General features: G+C 47.6%; 1 protein-coding gene across 1 annotated transcript in view; it reads left to right on the top strand.

Moving 5' to 3' along the window:
- The first annotated feature begins 1129 nt into the window (after nt 1–1129).
- The window catches only part of PHF12 (PHD finger protein 12), a 40022-nt gene continuing 25938 nt past the window's right edge, over nt 1130–15213 (top strand). Inside the window, exons 1-2 of the mRNA XM_045773161.2 lie at nt 1130–1586; nt 2235–2416. Coding sequence (XP_045629117.1) covers nt 1521–1586; nt 2235–2416 — 248 coding nt within the window. The 5' untranslated portion in view covers nt 1130–1520. The remainder of the gene's footprint in view (nt 1587–2234; nt 2417–15213) is intronic.

The raw sequence follows: 15213 nt of genomic DNA, 5'->3' as shown, positions 1-15213 counted from the left end.
GTCCATCCCACCATACAGTGCATACCATGCACACGGAACTACGGCTCCCACAACCCAACAGATCCCTCGCGATTCTTGCTCCCAGGGTGCAGTGCGCTCTCGTTAGCCCTTTGGACCTCTTGCGCATTGCAAACTGGGAGTTGAAGTCCACTATAGGCAGGTAGTTGGGCGTTGTCAGCGTTACTACTCTTCGCTGTTGGCTTCTTCTGGAGCAGTTCTCAGGGACAGTGATCGAGAGAGAGTAGTAATGGGCCAGCGAAACTCTCCATGGTGTCATCATTACGCAAGGCAGGGATGCTGAGGTTAAAATTAACTGTCGGGAGCGGAAGGGTAGTGCGAACAGCAGCCATCCAACCCGACACCAAAAGAATAGTTTTCCGTCGCTATGGCTTTTCTTTTCTCTTTACCAATATGGCGCCTAGTTCAGCCACACCTGACGCTGGGAACCAAACGATCCAGTACAATATCCCTAGGAATACTGCTGTCACCGACAGCCTGCCAGCTCCAGCCAACACCACACCTTGCTCCTTCCTGTTCTTGTCTGAGGACTCCAAGGACATGGTAGCCTATATCCCATTACCAAAATGGCGAAAGTAGAAGCATTCTTGTTAGGGCCTGCAGGTGACAATACGCTTGCGCGGAAGGCGGTTGTGTTGTGGGGCGGGAGGAGAGCATTCTCAACACGCCTGCGCAGAAGCAGAGTCTTCTTGGTCTATACACAAACACCAATGGATGAAGAGCCCCCATGTTCCTGCGGCTGCGCCGTGACCCTTAGAAAGTCTCCCAGGCGCCTGCGCGAGACCTCAGGTCCCGCCCTTTTATCTTAGTACGCTGGCGCAAGGCGGAAAGGCGGGGCTTCGGCGCTCCAGACGAATGCCAGCGCGGCTGCGCGCTGGGGGGTACCCCCTCACTGCGGCTGCGCGGGAGCCCGGCCGCCGGCTGTCACTGCGGTTGCGCGCGGCGAGCGGCGATCCCGGGGCGCCTGCGCGGGTGGCTTTGCGGGCGCTCGCGGTAAGTTTGCGCCAAGTGCGCGGCAGCCGGGACGCAGACGGCGGCGGCGGCGAGAGGCGGAGCTCGGGGACCACCCCCCATCACCCTCCCCGCAGTCACCTCACGTACCACAACCTCACCTAACCTCTCACCCCCCCTCCGATCCCCCCAACCCCGGGATGGCAGCGCCCGCCAGCCTTCCCGGCCGGACCAGCGGTCGCCAGCGCCGGCTTTAGCCTGTGGGACTAGGCCCCGCCGAGGCCTGACCCCCGGAGCCGGGACCCACCGTGCAGCCAGCCGCCGGGCCGGGGCTGAGGGGCCGCTCCCCCCTCACGGCCCGTGGGGAGGACGCTGCCGTCCCGGGGACTGGGGGCCGGGGGGTGGGGGGGAGCCAGGGCGAGGAAGTCGGGACCCGTGTTGGGAAAAAAGAAGGGGGGCCGGGGTCAGGAGCGCCCCCTCCCCCCGCTTCCCCCCTCCCCCCGGGGTTGGGGGGGCCGGAGCAGAGAGCGCCCAGCCCGGGAGGTGGATGAATGTGGGAGAAAATGGAGACCAAGACGATCGTGTACGACTTGGACACGTCGGGGGGGCTGATGGAGGTAAGAGTGGCCCTCCTCATCCCCTTCCCCCAGCGCCGGGAGTGAACCTCCGCCCTCCGCCCCACAAAGCCGGTCCTGAGCTCACAGCGCTAAAGGGCCGGGGGAGGGGGGGCTTCTTCCTCACCCAGACTCTCCCTCCCTTCTTTGCAATTCGAGGGGCTGAGCTCAGCCTCCGAGGACGTTTGCAGCAGTTTCACCTACCCGCCGCCCTGGATTCGCTCTCCCGAGGCACCAACCCACTCCATGTCGTTGCACCGGCGGGCCTCCCCACCCCCTTCTTGTCGGCCCCTTTGTGCTTCCCCCAGCACGTCCGGGTACCGGGTTTCAGGCCTCTCCAGAGCCTGGCTTTGGAGTCCCCCACTGTCCATACAAGGAAGTGGCGAGAAGGGAACCGCGCACCCTCTCCCCATCCCCCTACCCTGATCCTCCCCATTTGGAAGAAGCTGTTCTCGTTGTTGTGCTGCAGGAACGCTGTTAGGGTGGGCTCCCCCCGGTTCCGGGGGCTGAGAGGTTCTGGGAGCAGCTTGGATGGGAGGAAGAAGGACAAAAGGGGGGAGAGGGGTGGGTGACGGAGAAGCCTTGCCGGGGGGGCGACGGACCGCCCGGGAGCTCCGAGTGTGCACACACGCCGTTTGTATGTGTGTGCAGCAAATCCAAGCTCTGCTGGCTCCCCCCAAGACGGACGAGGCAGAAAAGCGGAGTCGGAAGCCTGAAAAAGAGCCCCGGAGAAGCGGCAGGGCCACCAACCACGACAGCTGCGATAGCTGCAAAGAAGGTGGGGATCTCCTGTGCTGTGACCACTGCCCGGCCGCCTTCCACCTCCAGTGCTGGTAAGGTCTGGGGACCCTTTGGAGCTCCTTGGCGGACCCTTCTCGGCACATTCCTTCACCCGGCCTACCCCTGGCTGCCGAAATAACGGGCGCTTGCTGCCGCTAGCTGAGTTTCTGCAGCGGCTGGGGCGAGCGCCTCCCCGCCCCCAGGTGTCTGCCGGGATCTGGCCGTTTGGGGGGGGAGGAGCAGCAGTGGGTCCGGACCCCGAGGTGGGGGTTGGGACGAGTGAGGAGTGCCCCATCTGGGATTGGAAGGCTCTGGGTAGCCGGGACAGAGCCGGCAGGGCACGGCCGGCGGTGGCGGGGGAGGAAGGGGAGGAGCTCCGGGCCCTGTGCCGCTTGTCTGCCCGCGCGCCCGCTGCCTTCGGGCTCCTGCCGGGCTGGGCTCTCCTGCGGGCGGGTGCGCGGAGCCCTCGGCCGCCGGAGTTGGCCTGGTCCAGACCCAGGGGGCCGGACACCCGGGCGCTCGCGGCTGTGGAAGAAATCATGGAGGGTGTCTTTCGAGTCCGCGTCTTCTGTGCTTCTCTGTTTACAATATGGCGACCTGCCTTTAAATTATATTTTTATTCTCAGCGCCATTTTGGCTGCATATATGATTTGCAAACGTTTCCCGGGGAACGGTGGGAGTAGAGGCTCGGGGTCCTTTCTGCAGAAGCTCCTCAGGGACCAGGGCTAGGATCTCGCCGCTTTGGTCCCCTTTCTCTGGCTCCCCTTGCCCCCTGTTGCCTCTCGGAGCTGCCTCCCTCTCTCCCTCCCCTCCCCGCGCTGCCGCCTCTTAGGAAATCGGGCCGGGTTAGACAATTAAAATTGCCCTTGGGCGCCGATTTCACTTCTCCGCTGCGGATCAGCGAGCCCTTCGCGGCAAAATTCTTTGCTGCCGGGGCAGGATTGTGTGCGGTTAGCTCCGCGAGGGCATTTTTAAGGAGCAGAGAGCTGGAAAGCTCTGCGCTTCCCTCCACCCACACCCCCCCCCTTACTGAAAGCGAGAGGAGGGGAGAGACCGGAGAGAGAGGGAGGGAGGGACCTGGGTTGATCGCCCGCTGCGTGATCCTCCTCAGCAGCTCAGCCCAGAACAATCCGGCCAGGAAGAGTTTAAACTCCAGCTTCTGCCTGGAGAAACCATCTCTGCTCTCCACAAAAATCCCACATCTGCGCAGGGAACCCAGATGCGTCGTGTTCTGATGGGTCTTGTTCTGTTGTTCAGCAACAGTTGACTGAGGCAGGCGTTTGTGAGAGCGGGAAAGAGCGGGGCTTCTATTTGTTCCCACCCGTTTTTGATGTTGCTTTTTTTTTTTTTTTTTCCCGCTGTTTAAAAAAGAAAAAGGTTTTCTTAAGCTCTCCACACTGTTCCATTGACATTCCGTCTCTTGGTTTGTGGACTAGTGCCTACTGTATATTTGTACTAATTGCAGGTTTTGGAACACTTATTAGATGACTGATACTGGGCAAATTAAGTCTGTGGTCAGAAGTTATGTAGGAAGCTCCCATTACCATTCCCCAGATACTTTTGCCCAGGAGGGCACCCCATCTGGGCTTGTAATGTTGCAGGGACAAAAATGGTTATCCTCGAGGAAGCTTTGTTGTCGGTTTTAAATTTTTTACTATGAAGTGACTAATACCAACAGGAAAGGTCTGTGGTTTTTAGCCTTTGCTTCCTGTAAGGTGTAATCCACCTGGAGAAAATATCTCTGGTCAAGTTTCCCCATGCTGTTCTTGAGCAAGGAGGAAATTTATACCTGGATATGCTATGTTGCTTATCAGTTTTTTTCCTGTTGCTTACATTTTTTATTGTGCTTGTTTGATACATATACTTGGACTGAATTGTAGCCTTCTTGATTGAAAATGTGGGTGTTTCACCTCTAGGATGAAGCTAGGGTTAGTTAATCAAGAATGGTGACTTCCGTATTGAGAATTTTATAAGCTCTTTATTATCTTTAGCCTCCTGTGTTTAGTAAAGCTGAGATTGTTTATTAGAAACTTCAGGTATGGAAAAAGTGTGCTGTTTTGCCTGAGTTTGGGCTTCAAACTCTAAAATCTAACCTCTGGATCTTCTAATTAGATGAGTGTAAATCTTGTCAAGTAGTAACAATTAACAGTTTCTACTTCAGCTAGGAGAGAGGGAGGTACTTGTAGCTGTTGGTGAGACTCAGACTTGCCCAGACTGTGCATTTCATTGAATACTTTTTTTTTTTCTTTCTTTTTTTAAGACCATGAATGGGAACTGGTAATCAGAGATTTGAGAATACTAGTAAGTGAGGCAGGGCTTGTTTTACATCTCCAATTCCCTCTTTGAAGATGCCAGTACTGAAGGTGCCATTGGCTTATCTGAGTTGTTATATAAATTACAAAACATTCTAGATACTGGTACAAAGGCAGGAAGCCCTCTTTCAAATGAGGCTTATCCCACTTTCCTGACTCCTGTTCCACACTTTCCAGCACAAGTGAAGTAAGTACTTCATTAACCGTCTCCACCAGAGTCATCAGGTCAGGCAGTTGACGGTCTCAGACAGTTTTGATTCCTGAGTGTCCTGGCTTTAATTCATGCCATTACTGATTACTTGTGCCATGTGGGAGTGCAGTTAGGTGTGGCTCTATTTTCTCTTGCTTCCCCTTTTAACTGGCTAAGACCGGATTACAGTTGACCCTTGAACAATGCTGGGGGCTTAGGGACACCAACCCCCATGCAGCCAAAAATCAACATAACTTTTGATTCTTCAAAAACTTAACTACTGATAACCTACTATTGACCAGAAGCCTTACCGTAACGTAAACAGTCAGTTAACACATCTTTTGCATGTTATGTTGTATTCTTATAACAGAGTAAGCTAGAGAAAAGAAAATGTTAAGGAAATCATAAAGAGAAGATACACTTACAGTACCATACTATAAAAAGTCCACATAGAAGAGGACCTGCAGTCAGACCCATGTTCTCCAAGGGTCAGCTGTATTCAGATAAGCGCAGTGATGGTAATTTTCCTTACGTACAGAATGTCCAAGAGTGAAGACGAAGGGTTTGCAAACCCTGTCGATCATAACTGTAGTGCTGCTGCGGGTCTTCGTCGGGAGTTCTCTGAGACAAGTCCTTTTTCAGTCTCTGGTGTGCCTTGCCAGCTTGCCTCACAGTGAGCGAGATCTAATAAAATGTTCCAGAAGTGATTCTAGGCAAACTTTACCTCCTGGGCTTAGTGACATGGTCATAACCACAGGGGATTTTTCTAAGATAAACTACTGTAGGAAATGACTGGTCAGATAAACTGTTTAATTGTCTTGTGTTTTCTCAGGGGCCAGTGCTCTGTATGAGGAACCGTTCTCTCTTCCCAATTAGACTGGGAGCCCTATTTCTGGGTTCTCAGTAATGATCCTTTGGGTGAGGGAATGAATTGTCCTGTGCTGGGTACCATGACCTCGCTGAAGAATTAAACTTAAGGAGGTGATTTTTTTGTTTTTAAGTCATAGTGTAATCATTTTATCTAAGTTTAACTGGTTTATCAATTATTCAGAGTGGTAGTAGGAGTTATGAAACCTGCCCCAGGAGAACTGGAAAGAGAGAGATTTTTCAGTGTTTTCTGGTGAACCTGACCCCTCTCATAATTGGCATGCCGTTAGTTGAACTTTCTGAAAACACTGGTCTCCGTGGATTGGTCCCTAAAAATTGGTTTTAAAAAATTAGAATAACTGGTGGCGCTCTCGTTGCCACTGACCCATCTTTCTGTTTGAAATGGATTGAATTGTTCTCACCGGTAAAGTGAACACCATAGGCCATCGGTAACAAGGCCAACTGGAAACGTTCTCTGATTGCTTTCTCGTGGCATTTTGCTCCAAACGGACTGAAGGACCGGAACGGTCTGATTGAGAAGTGCGTCTACCTCAGCAGACCTCAGCATGGTTGCTTCCCGTCAGACAGATTTCTGTAGCATTTGCCTCCGCATGTTATATTTGGAATTGTTGGCCGGCTTTCCTCTCTTTGGTGTTGGCAGCAAGATCCAAAATGAGGTTTTCGAAGAATGAGAGTAAAAAGGTCTCTGTGCACAGGCAAAACTAAGCTCAGCTTGGAGTTTTGCATATTTAATTTTCAGTGAGTCATAACAAGAAAGGTTTCACACATAGAGTAGAAAACTGCGTTGCAGAAAATCTTTGCTGTTTGAACTTTTAAGAAGGTGATTTTTTCTGATTTTGTTGGGTTTAGTTCCTCATTAGGAAAGTAGCGGGCTAGTGCTGAATTAAAATACATTTATTTTAACATATCTTATGAATCTGTTGTTTCTGACATTGTAAGTGCTTGGAGACCTGGCACTGAAGAACTGGAGGGGTCGGCATCTGGACTTCCTCCCCTCACCCTGCCTCCTCAGTAGTAAAATGATTGGACAGTAAACAAACCTAATTTGGTTTTATGTGTATTTTATTTATTTATTTATTTTTGCATTTGCTGCACTGCGTTGGAATCTGGGTGCGTATTATTGTTTTTAAATGTTCCACTCAAACAGGGAGGGTCCAATAACATTCAACTTTAGCGCAATTTCACACGCATGCTTTGTAAACGTTGTGTGGGGCTCGGGGGCTAATTGTGGTAGGGGTGCTTTGGTTCAGTGATAATAAGGATAATCACCGTTTAAAAATAATAATAATATTTAGTATGAAATGTTTACTCAAAAATGGGTGTGACCTAGGTGGCTTTGGTTAAGAAAGGAAGCATCAGACGTTTTTTAAAGTGGAAGAGGAGGTAACACTCCTCAGAGGTGACAGTGTTTGTGTGGCCTACGGCAAGGACTTCGAGGTGCCGCTGTGGGAGATCTTTCCTTTGGGGCCTGTCCCCAAATTAATAACCATACTCAGTGAAAGGTAGGATGCAGTTGTAATCTCATCAGTTTCCTGCTGCTCCTTAAGGCTCTCGAAGTACTTTACAGATGGGCTCCACTAAAACATTAGGACCTCTTTTAGGCTTTGTAAATGACTGGTGTATTTTTTACGGGTGAAATCGTGTAAAAGACGACTTTGGGTACTGCCTTCATTTATATCTGGAGATGGGATTCATATTGCTCTGTTTTAAATTCTTAAGTATGTCTCCAAGAGAATTTTTTTAAGCCAAATCATAAAATACAGACAAATAGTGTAATTTGAACTAAAAAAGGATCCAAATAGTCACTACTGTGTGTTGAATGAGACGCTGGTTTTTATTAAGCTCTGAGCGAAAGGACAAGTGATACTCAAATGGGCTTGGTGAGTTTTCAGGATTCACCCTTGTAGGATTTATCAGTACTTACTCCCTTTTTGTAGCCGAATACTATTCCGTGTATGGCTATACCACATTTTTGTCTATCCATTTATCAGTTGATGCACATTTGAGGTTTTTTCTAGTTTTTGCTGTTGTGAGTAATGATGCTGTACACGTTTGTGTGCAAGTTTGGTGTGGACGTCTGTTTTCATTTCTCTTGGTTGTATACCCAGGAACAGAATTGCTGGGTCACAGGGTAACTCATGTTTAACCATTTTTTTTTTCTTTCTTTCTTAAGATTTAATCTATTTATTTGGGAGACAGAGATAGCAAGAGAGAGCATGAGTGAGTGAGGGGGGTACAGAGGGAGAAGGAGACGCAGACTCCCTGCTGAACAGAAACACACACACACACACACACACACACACACACACACCCAGTGCAGGGGCTCCATCTGATGACCCAAGCTGAAGGCAGATGCTTAACCAACTGAGCCACCCAGGCGCCCCCATGTTTAACCTTTGAAGAACTGCCAGATTGTTTTCCAAAGTGGCTGCACCATTTTGCATCCTCACCAATACATGAGGGTTCCAGTTTCTCCACATCCTTTCCAACACTTGTTATTATCTGTCTTCTTGATAAAAGCTATCCTATGGGTGGGAAGTGCTATAGTTTTGATTTGCATTTCCCTAGTGGCTAATGATACCAAACATCTTTTCATGTGCTTATTGTCCATTTGTATATTTTCTTGGAGAAATGTCTATTTTGATCCTTTGTCCAGTTTTAATTGGGTTATTTGGTTTTTTTGTTACCGAGTTGTAGGAGTTCCTTATATATTCTAGATAGCAAGTACTTGGTCAGATATATGATTTTCAAGTATTTTCTTCCATTCTGTGGGTTGTCTTTTTACTCAGCCTTTTTATTTTTTAATTTTTGAGTCTTACCTAGGAGAAAGGTAGTTGATTTAAGCACGCTTTAATGCCTGTGCTATTTTACCAATGTAATGACAGTGACTCAAAGTCTTCTGTGAACTCCAGTCAGGATATATATCTCATTGGAGAGAACCTTACAGTGTGATTTGTGTTTCAACTTTTCTGAGTGATCCATCTTAGTAAAGAAGTCTAAGGCTGGAGGTTAACCCTAGAAAAAATTTTAAAAAATCCACCACCTACCTTAAGGCAGGTTGCCCACCAGGCACCCCCCAGCCACAATAGAAATTTTCTGTGTATAGAGATCTCTCTTGGGGCGCCTGGGTGGCACAGCGGTTAAGCGTCTGCCTTCGGCTCAGGGCGTGATCCCGGCGTTATGGGATCGAGTCCCACATCAGGCTCCTCTGCTGGGAGCCTGCTTCTTCCTCTCCCACTCCCCCTGCTTGTGTTCCCTCTCTCGCTGGCTGTCTGTCTCTGTCGAATAAATAAATAAAATCTTTAAAAAAAAAAGAAAGAAAGAAATCTCTCATATCTGTGAGGCTCCTAGTTTAAGGAGGAAGATTTTCATTTTCTCAGTTTGATTGGTAACACCTTGGGGTAGAAATAACTCCAGGTCAGTTGAGCTATTTCTTGAACTCAGTTAACAAGAACAAAAATTGTTTGTACATTGTATTGAACTCACCTCTTTATATGTGTCCTTATGTAAGCTCAGATAACAATAAATAGGGAGCCAGGGTACAGAGAGTATTTGCCTGAAGGTTTTATATAACTTATAAAAAGAAATCGTCTATTTTGATGCACCACCCCCCCCCCGAAGATTTTTGCTGCGTAGAAATGCAGACGTCCTGCTTCTTAACAGAAATGGGTACATCTTTTGTCCTACAAGCGATAGGGCAATAGAAAACAGATGAAGTTGAATGTTGTTTGCTTTTGGTCATGCGGAAGAGTGTTGAAATCTATCTCTGAACCTTCTTGTCGCACCCCCAGCACACGCACAGTTCCTTGGGTGTATAGTTAAGCAGGCTGCCCTAGTAGAAGATTCTGGTTGGGGTTGTGATGGTCATATTGTTATGATAATACAGCACAGGCTCCTGGAAATGCATTCCTATTTTAAGGTGCCAGAGTTTTAAGTCACCAGAGCAGGGGAGGGGGTTTGTTTCCCCACCTCTGCTGTGCTCTTCCTTTGACTTAAGAGTCCCCAGGGAGTACAGACATCGCCAGCTGCATTGCCATTCAATGAGTGACACTTATAAGAGCACCTCCGCATAATGCTAGCCTCCCAAGAGATGGGACAGGAGTACAGCTGTCCCCCTGCCAGTTTCCTGAAAGAGGAGGACATTGTATTCAGTGCAAGTCCTAGACCAAATTTCAGAAAGGCACTTTGGTATTGCGGATTTGTCACCATGCCCAGGACACATGCACAGGTCACTAGCTGACTGCTTTTCCCATGACTTGAGAGCAGTTAAGAAGAATAAGAAGGTGACTCCTTTTTCTGCCTGCCGTTTATAGATGTCACAGGCTTCATCCTTTAAGTCTAATATTATTTCTGAATCTAGGTCTCAGCAAATAAGAATAAAGATGAAGTTTTAGCACATTTGCATGGGAGGTGGAAGACACTGAGGGGTACAGTAGACACCGATAAAAGGAGAAATCATTGCTTTTGACCCATCAGCAAAAATGCACTTGTCTACTCTGTAGAGCTGTTGTTGAATTTACAGTACGCAAATTCCAAGTACACCTTACAGATTGATGACGTTTCAGGTAATATAAAACCTGACGCATTCAAAAAGCTGCTTTCCCCTTTGCAGCTATGTACTAAATGCCCACTAAACTCCTTGAAATCCATGGGCTGACCCGTTTCCTCTGCTCAGTGCTGCGTAATACCTAGTAGTCTTACAAATGAGAGATAAGCAAAGATAAGCACTAGCTGGGGAACAGAACTGTCTGCTTTTGCCAAGTAGATGGTGCCTTTGTTAACACACCCACAGTCACTAGTCCCTTCCCCCTAATTATGTTTCCTGTATGTTAATAGCGTTGGTGTTTAGTCTTTGCCCTTACCCTGTTTTCTGACAAACTGTACAGGATATATCTCCCAGGAAATGTTTCCCAGTCTTGAAAGGACAGAAGACAGAGCGTGTAACAGCAGGGTGGGGAGTCCATGCCCGAACCTAGCGTCGGTCTTTCCCACTGACTTGGCCTCTGCGTGAGGCTCTTTTTGAAATAAGCCTGAGTGAGCAAGAGAGGACTCTCTGCAGGGTTTGGATTTAACCATAGCCCAAAGACATCACTTCACCACCAGCCTAGGCAAGGGTGAGGGAACCTCTCAGAATTACTAGCGAGCTTGAGTTTCAGGGTGGAACCCCGTTTGTAGCAGCACAAACACATTGCTGACTTCTATCCAGCTGTGATCCTCAGACGGATGTCGAATATTTTTTTCCTGTCTGCATTTGTGCAGAGAACAGAGCAGAGAAGCTAATGAATGCTTAGAACTCTTAAGTGATTGTAGATAAGTCTCCTCATTACAAAACTAGGCAGTGAGGAGCTACTCTTGTTCCTTACGCCAGCCTGGGCTCCTGTGATGAGCTGGGAGCTTTTTAATTCCCACTTTTCGCTGAACCATCAGAGTTCTACTGATTCTTGGTTCTAGTGAAGCTCTGGAAATATTAGTGGGAAACTCTGCAGTGAACTTTTTCAGTTGACAGTCATCAATTATTGGTCAAAATGCATTATGAAAATTAGACTCTGTTAATTTCATTAAATGTGTCTAAACCTATGCCTTTTCCTAGTTCTTTTTATACATAGATTAGTTATATTCAACTTTCCTTGATCTTGCTTGCCATTTTTTGAAAGAGCATCTTAAATGTAGGGAGAATTTTTTTTTTTTTTAAGATTTTATTTATTTATTCGACAGAGAGACAGCCAGCAAGAGAGGGAACACAAGCAGGGGGAGTGGGAGAGGAAGAAGCAGGCTCCCAGCGGAGAAGCCTGATGCGGGGCTCGATCCCAGAACGCTGGGATCATGCCCTGAGCCGCAGGCAGACGCTTAACGACTGCACCACCCAGGCGCCCCTAAATGTAGGGAGAATTCTGTCACTGATTCTGGCCTTTTGATAGACATTTTTTGCTTTATTGTTTTTGGTTTTTTTAATCCTTCCTTTGTAGTGCTCGTGGTTTTGCCTGGCTTAGACGACACTTAGCCATTCTAGCTTAACTTAGTTCTTAAAACACCTAATTCATCAGACATCTTTGACTGCAGGCTTCAGTTTGTTGGTGTTGAAGTAGCTGGATGGTAAGAAAAGTGTCTGCAGTTTAGTTAAGTTGTGGGAAAGAGCTTATGTCCAGGACTTGAATGCTTGCTGCATATAAGCTTTCCTCAGATCTTACCATTCGTGTGCACACATTCAGGCCTTTAAGGTGATCGTTCTTTGGTTAGGAATCATCTGAGAGAAAAGTGGGCCAAAGGGAAAAAATTATGGTGCTCTGTCTCTGAGAAGTATGTTCACCTCCTAAATAGATCACCGGGGGTATAACTGGAAGGCTTCAGAAGCCCAAGTCAGCACTCAGCTGTGGCGTCAAACCATGACAGCATAGTTTGACAATATGCCCGGGAGATTACTTCAATCGTGTAGAGTGGGGAGCTTTGAGGTTTAGGAGTAAAATGGGGTTTATGAGTGAAAAGGAGGAGGGAATAGGCCCTATGCTGTTTTGGTGCAAATAATAGCATTATTCTTTATCTTTCCTTTTTTTAAGAAGACCCTGTCAGAGGGGCACCTGGGTGGCACAGCGGTTAAGCGTCTGCCTTTGGCTCAGGGCGTGATCCCGGCGTTCTGGGTTCGAGCCCCACATCAGGCTCCTCTGCTGGGAGCCTGCTTCTTCCTCTCCCACTCCCCCTGCTTGTGTTCCCTCTCTCGCTGGCTGTCTCTCTGTCAAATAAGTAAATAAAATCTTTAAAAAGTAAAAAAAAAAAAGAAGACCCTGTCAGAGGAGGGTAAATGGAGCAGAAACCCTCCTTAGCAGCTGGGTCTTAAGTAGAAACCTGCTCTCTCTGTATTTAGTTGGATTTCAAATAAAGACATTGTTAGTGTTTGTTTTTTAAGATTTTATTCATTTACTGGGGCGCCTGGGTGGCACAGCGGTTAGGCGTCTGCCTTTGGCTCAGGGCGTGATCCCGGCGTTGTGGGATCAAGCCCCACATCAGGCTCCTCTGCTATGAGCCTGCTTCTTCCTCTCCCACTCCCCCTGCTTGTGTTCCCTCTCTCGCTGGCTGTCTCTATCTCTGTCAAATAAATAAATAAAATCTTTAAAAAAAAAAAGATTTTATTCATTTACTTGAGAGAGAGTGAGAGAGAGAACACAAGAGGGGAGAGGACCAGAGGGAGAAGCAGACTCCCACTGAGCAGGGAACCCAACGTGGGGCTCCATCCCAGGACTCCAGGATCATGACCTGAGCCGAAGGCAGCCACTTAACCGACTGAGCCACCCAGGCGCCACAAGACATTGTTAGTGTTTTTTTGTTTTCCCAGCCTTTATAGAATTTTAGGTCCAGTATCTTTAAGATATAAACTGATCCAGATTTCCTGAGCTGCATATGCCAAAAAAAAAAAAAAAAAATGTCCTGGCTATTTCCTTGATTTGGCCACAGAACAGTACACAGTTTTCCATACCTCTGAGACTCCTCTGGAATACACAGTTAGAATTGTTGATTCTTCTGTCCAAGGAAGGAACATTCCCTAGGAACATCAGAAAGTGTCTGTTGAGGCCAGAATGTTGACTCTTCCCAAATAGGTGGGCTCCAACATCTACCAGGAGGTGAATGAATGAAGCCCATTTTTAAAACGTTTGCAGGCAGCTCGTTCCTCATCATGGAGAAGCCAGGATTTCCAGAATAGCCGAACTAATGATGGATAAGGCCCGGTGGCACGCAGTTTCAGCTTGTAGGGAAGTAAGCAGAGGCAAACACCCGGTACAGCTGTTGGTGCTCTGCCCCCTCACCCTCCTTTTGCTGCACTAGCTTATAACCCTGTTCACCAGGTGTCCCTTCACTGGGAGGATGCCACAAGCCAGCTCTACATAGAAGGCAATGAAATTTGGGGGCACAGTCAGCTAGTCTGAAAGGACTGTATGCCTGTGGAAGTGACGCAACTCGCTAAGTTTCTCAATGGGGCATTTGTAATGGCCTGGCACTTCATTGGTCTCCTTGTTAACACTGTTACTCAGGCTTTGCATGAAAAAGCGGGCGGTCCTTGGGCTTTTTTTATGTACTTTGTGGCATTAGCAGTATTCGAGTCAGTAGCTGTGATGAAGGGAGGGTAAGGAGTTAAGGTTCAGGGATCCCATGAACTTTCTGCTTTCATCTCCAATATCTTTCAGTATGGCCATCTTCCCAGCCTTTGAAAGGTAGGCCATACTTGAAAATAAAAGCTGATCCCCATACAAGTGTCTGGAGGAAGCTGGCTATTTATGCTGACATTTAAATTTCATTAGATTTTGTTTCTCAAAACATAAACCATTAAATTGGGGTATATTAATACAGCTTTTAAGCTTTAAAAGATATTTTTTTAAATTAAATTTTCCCTGGCGTCTCTTCATTTTCCTAGAACAGAAGCTGGTTCCAGTTTATAAAAGGCTTGTTTTCTGTGCTCATAGATTCCTTTGTGGATCAAGATGGCTGCCAGGAGGCGGAGATGGGATGGTGGTCCTGTCAGTGATCACCTTCACTCCCATTCTGGCTAGTACCGATGTAGTTCCTCAGCTGGCCATAGTTCCGCAGCAGGGCTGGTCTGAGGGAGAGTAGGCCTGTTCTGAACATGTATTGTCTTTTGCAGTCACTCTTACACAATGCCATTACATATAATTGCAGGATTTTTATCTGGTAGTGGACCTCAGATGGATGGATGAGACCCATGAACTGTGAAATTAAAAATCAAAACTGCTCAGTGCTATTGTTTGCTGGCTGAACACCCCGCCACCACCCAAAAAAGGGAGGAGACATCAGATGCGGGGAAGGGGCAGTGAAATCTTTCTTAGTCTGATATTTTAACTGAAACTACCATATATGGCTAGAGAGCTTCTGATCCTTGGAGAATGATGGGTTCTGACAGGAGGGACCCTAGCAGTTCATGCGACTGACCTCTTCCAGAAGAGAACCCGAGTGGAATGCTGTTGGTATATTGTGTGTGGATATGCTGTCTGCATAGTGTTCCTGTTCAGTCTTTGTATTAAATAGAGTATTTTGTCAGTCTAGGAAGAGAAAATAAAATGTCTTCTTTCTTAAATATTTTTCATCCGTTTTGTTTCCTTTTGTCCTAAGACACACACCAAAGCTTTTAATTTGGTTAAGTGATATTTCCGTGTCTCCCAAGCTGCCTTTGGCTCAAGTTTTAAAATGTCAGTGTCACTTAGCTGGATAGACAGTTACAAGCCAGACATCGGTAACCTAACATATTTTTTAAAAAATAAGTCCAGGGGTGCCTGGGTGGCGCAGTCATTAAGCGTCTGCCTTCAGCTCAGGGCGTGATCCCGGCGTTCTGGGATCGAGTCCCACATCAGGCTCCTCCGCTGGGAGCCTGCTTCTTCCTCTCCCACTCCCCCTGCTTGTGTTCCCTCTCTCGCTGGCTGTCTCTCTCTGTCAAGTTAATAAATAAAATCTTTAAAAA

This window comes from Ursus americanus, chromosome 23 (assembly GCF_024610735.1).
Source record: "Ursus americanus isolate L20-20 chromosome 23, mUrsAme1.1.p, whole genome shotgun sequence".
NCBI classification, from domain to species: domain Eukaryota; kingdom Metazoa; phylum Chordata; class Mammalia; order Carnivora; family Ursidae; genus Ursus; species Ursus americanus.
The sequence above is the reverse complement of the archived record's forward strand: the minus strand, read 5'-3'. Positions and strand labels throughout refer to the sequence as shown.